Below are 4380 nucleotides of genomic sequence, written 5' to 3' on the forward strand. Positions count from 1 at the left end.
GGGGCTCCGGCCCATACTGGTATGCTAACGCCCAGGATACCGGGGCCATCGGGAAGTACTGTAGTCATGGGCTAGGGAAGGAGGGACTGAATATTACGCTATGTCCAATTGCCCTGCCTCCATCATGGCTTTAGGGGGGAGGAACAGGAGACGGCCCTTCGAACAACGTGCGCAGCATCTACGACGGGCTGTCAGCCGGCAGGCTGGGTTAAAGGACGAAGCTCAGGGACTCGGCGGAGGTGCTTTCGAGAAGGTGGGAAGCGAGCGGTTGCTTTGAGTGCCGATTCTGTACCACTTAGCAGATGCTATTCATCACTCCTTGTCCTCCCCCTAAATATAACTGCTATGTGCGATTCCTCCTCATTACCCGGTGATGCAGTACCTAGGGCTCACGTTTCTTTTCCCCGTAGGTTCATCTGACGAATAACGATAAAGGATTTTGCGGTGGGTCTATTGTCAATGAGAGATGGATCGTGACGGCAGCACACTGTCTGGTGCCTGGGGCAGAGATTACTGTGGTAGCAGGTAAGCCAAAAAAAAAAAAAGGAGCCTTATCCCTGATGGCTTTTATCTGAAGCATGCTAAGTAGGACGGGAACTAGATAAAGCCCTTCCCTGCAATCAGGAGACCAGATGTGCCATATTAAAATCGGCATCCAAGTCCCAGCAGATTGTTTTGCAGATGGAGCACAGTCCCCAGCAGGTAGGGAGCTTGGCTTTGGACAGGTTGGGAATCACGCGGGCACATCCAAACCACGCACAAAGGCTTTTGCCTAGGAACAACCACCATGCCTTGAAAGGGCTGGAGCATGCTGGGCTTTGCAATGGTCACCGATAGTAAAAGACAGAGGGAGGTCCAGAGTCCAACCTTGTGCAAGTTGTCTCCGCTGCAACGCCGACAACGGAGCTACAAACAGTTTGCACCGGGGCCAAACGTGGCCCGCAGGAGATGGTCAGGAATGGGTTGTTGGGTCCTGCAGGGCCCAAGGCACAAAACAATGGTCTCATTTTAGAAAGGCAGAAGTCCGTTTCACAAAAGCCACCACTCGCTCAACTCAACTCAACCTCACATCAGAAGCCAGAGCCGACACGGCCACAAGTGTCCTTCAGCTAGGTCACGCTCTGTCCCCAGTAGGATGCGGTCAGTGGCCTGCGCAATGAGGTATGCGGACCTCTTCACGCATTGCCTCCAATTAAAGATCGCACTTTTGTTCCTCGTTATCAGGCCTCAAATTCGCAGAGCTCAGTAAAGTGTTGAGTGAAAAAAAAAAACCTCATCGATTCCTGCAACCCACTGGAATAATTCTGTACAGGCAGCTCAAGGCTTTCCTTCAATACTGAACTGCCATAGAAAATGGAAATTCTGGGCTGAAGGTGAACTCTGAACCTGCCTATTTCTAAAAAAGTCCCCAAGCATTTCAGACTAGTTGAGTCTTGCTGGGAACTTTTTTGGTAAGCATATGGTATTGCTCTGCAAAACAACTTGTCTTGGTATTTCTATGATACTTTTTCCCCTACTCGCTGGGCTAGTATTGATTGCTTACTGTGCAACCCAGTTCAATCCAGAGCCCTGAAACCAAAGGCGAGAGATTTGGCAAGGGCTAAAATAGCTTTTCACAGTCACAGTCAATTCCCCCAAATTATTTATGTGGTAGGTCTAATTCAATAGCCAGCATGTAGCAGTCATACAGGTCCCACTTGCTAACTGTAGCCAGAAAAAAGGGGGGGGGGGGGTGTGTGCAGGTGTGACATGCACACTAAAACATGCCAAAAAAATTATTTAAAAGCAATGATAAAAAATATTATATTTTTAATACTATAGAAACGCACCAAAAATAAAGAATTATATATTTAGATTCATAACTTAGTTTTAACCAGATTAAGGATGAGAAGGATCAAGACAGTGTTAGAGAAGAGCGCAGCGGCCCAGAGAGAACGGCTCTGGTTACTGCACGCGTGCCGATCCTCCGCTTGGATTTCTGCCGTGGTCCTTAATGTTGCGTGGGGCGGATGATAGGGGAGGGCCAGTTGTGCCAGCTCAGAGGTGCAGCTGCACAGGCCAGCAGGTTCAGTAGGGTTCCCACTGTGCAACACAAGGCCCAAAGCCCATTCCCTGCTCCATGCTTTGCCTCCATGAGACTTCACATGGACAGGCGCTAAGCTGTTGCAGCCTGGGGAAGAGCGTGAACTGGCACCCCCCTGGAAGGGCACATCCTTGCCCTGAACGGCATGCGTTTGCATGCACTTGCTGCAAATTTGCTCTCGTTTCCAGCTCCATCAGGTATTTCACCCCTCTTCAGTTAAGCCAGGTCTCCATACGCTAACAGTAGCAGCGCAGCTGGGCTTTAATGAGAAACCTTTTACGGACAAGCATCAAGTAACAAGAGGAAAGAAGTGAGGGTATAGGTTTCCTCCTTGCCTGTTGAGTTGTGCCAAAAAAAAGCAAACCCACACACACATTGCATGTGTCCCACCTTCTGTTGTGTACCCCCACCACCCAGGCTAAACACCCACGTCGCTGTTAAAACAACTGGGGTGTGAGGCTTGGAATAAATGGGCATTTAAGTTCCCCCTCCACAAAGGAGCAGCATTTCCGTTCCTCCTCAACATTATAAAGCAACAGCCATCAGAAAAACCCCTGCCCACAGCAGTCTGCTTTTCACAGCTCAGAAATGCAGCTATTCATTTCTCACATCCTGCTGCAAAGAAACTCGCTCCCAAAGGTAGCGTAGTGGCCCAATATCAGCCGTGCGGTACTTACCAAAGCTACCGCAGTGGCCCGGACAGCAATATCAATAAGAACAACAACAAAAAAAGCCAGCGCACCTCTCCTGTTGGAGTCTCTTCTGGTTTTCTCAGGGCAGGTTCAGCAGGAAGACAGGGCACCCTGAAGGCCAGCAGCACCGCAGCTATTGTTTAGAGCTGTCTATATTCTGGAGGCGATAGCAGAGCTCTTTGGATGACCGAGACGGGAATTAAAACACACTCATCTCACTTGGGACTACAGGATAAAGCAGCTGCTTGTTGGTCACAGGTCGAAGTCATTTCTCAGGGCTGTTTCCTTGAAGGTTCAGCATGTCGATCACAGTGGGAAAAGCTACCCTGCTCCTCCTGTCTTTGCAGGGGAGCTCAGGCTGTCTGACAAAAGAGATTTGCTTTGGCCTCACCGGATAAATCCCAATGCAAGAGAAGCAACCAGCTTGGTAAACTCTTACCTTTTCCCTCCCTGTTCTTGTAAGAAAGGCAGTTGCTGGCAAGCAAGCCAGCTGTACCACTGAGCAACAAACTGCCTGCAGCTGATTTGTATCTGGAGCAGCAAGGGCCTGACCAGGTGCAGGGAATTTGGGGCACCCCTGAGAGCAGGCAAAGGCAGGCTTTGGATGTCAGACGTGAGTGCTGAACATTACAGAGTTCGTACGTATGGAGAGCTACCTAATGCCCTGGCCCAGCTGGAAGGGGGTGAACTGTGTGATAGCACTGGAAAGGAGAGCGCACTTGCAACCGAGTCACACAGTGCTGGCAGGGAAAACCTACCTCCACGGGGTTGCTGTCCTGGCAAAGCATCCTTAGAGAGCCAAGCCTCTGCAGGTGGGCAGCAAAATGTATAGGTGCTGGGCACAATGGGGTGTAGGTTGTAGCCATGTTGGTCTAAGGACACGGGCAGACAAAGTTCCTTGGGTGAATCCGGTATCTTTTATTAGACCAACTCAAATAGTTGGAAAAATTCTTCTTTGCAAGCTTTCGAAAGCTTGCAAAGAAGAATTTTTCCAACTATTCGAGTTGGCAAGCTTTCGAAAGCTTGCAAAGAAGAATTTTTCCAACTATTCGAGTTGGTCTAATAAAAGATACCGGATTCACCCAAGGAACTTTGTCTGCCCATTTCCCCAAAGAACCAGCGCAGGGGGGCAGATTTGATGATCTACTTAAGTTCCTTCCAACCCTACATCTATGAACCTTATCTGGGCAGAGCGGAGGAACTTTAGCAGGCACTCACAGCTCAGTTATACGCGTGCCAGAAAGAAGACAGGACACCTCGTCCTCCAGAAACTCCAGCCTTGCTCTCACACAAGCCTTTGGAGAATCCTTTTGCCCATCCCTTTACCCTTTGCGGGCCAGACACTGGGGATCTGGCTCTACTTCCAAGGAAAGCTAAACTGAAAGCCACGTACTTGAGTTCTGCATTCGGCAGCAATAAATCCACGCAACTCCTTTTGCACGGTTAATAGCCCTGGGTATGGACAAGCTCCCGGGGTGGGATCTGGTGGCTATCCACCGAGTCAGAGTGACACCAGCAGTGTCGATCGTATCTAACTCCACTGTCATCATCCATTACCCTGCAAGCTTGTAACGCTCAAAAATAAAACAGCCGCCTGTTTTTTCT

General features: G+C 49.6%; 2 protein-coding genes across 2 annotated transcripts in view; one reads left to right on the plus strand and one right to left on the minus strand.

Moving 5' to 3' along the window:
- FGF13 (fibroblast growth factor 13) overlaps positions 1–3164 on the minus strand; it is a 425820-nt gene extending 422656 nt beyond the window's left edge. Inside the window, exon 1 of the mRNA XM_019536440.1 lies at positions 2826–3164. The gene's annotated coding sequence lies outside the window, so the exon portion shown is untranslated. The remainder of the gene's footprint in view (positions 1–2825) is intronic.
- F9 (coagulation factor IX) overlaps positions 1–4380 on the plus strand; it is a 17280-nt gene that overhangs the window by 11897 nt on the left and 1003 nt on the right. Inside the window, exon 7 of the mRNA XM_019536175.1 lies at positions 411–563. Within this exon, the coding sequence (XP_019391720.1) occupies positions 411–563 (153 nt within the window). The remainder of the gene's footprint in view (positions 1–410; positions 564–4380) is intronic.

The sequence above is a fragment of the Crocodylus porosus genome, unplaced genomic scaffold (genome assembly GCF_001723895.1).
Source record: "Crocodylus porosus isolate Cpor-Errol unplaced genomic scaffold, CroPor_comp1, whole genome shotgun sequence".
In the NCBI taxonomy this organism is placed as follows: Eukaryota; Metazoa; Chordata; order Crocodylia; family Crocodylidae; genus Crocodylus; species Crocodylus porosus.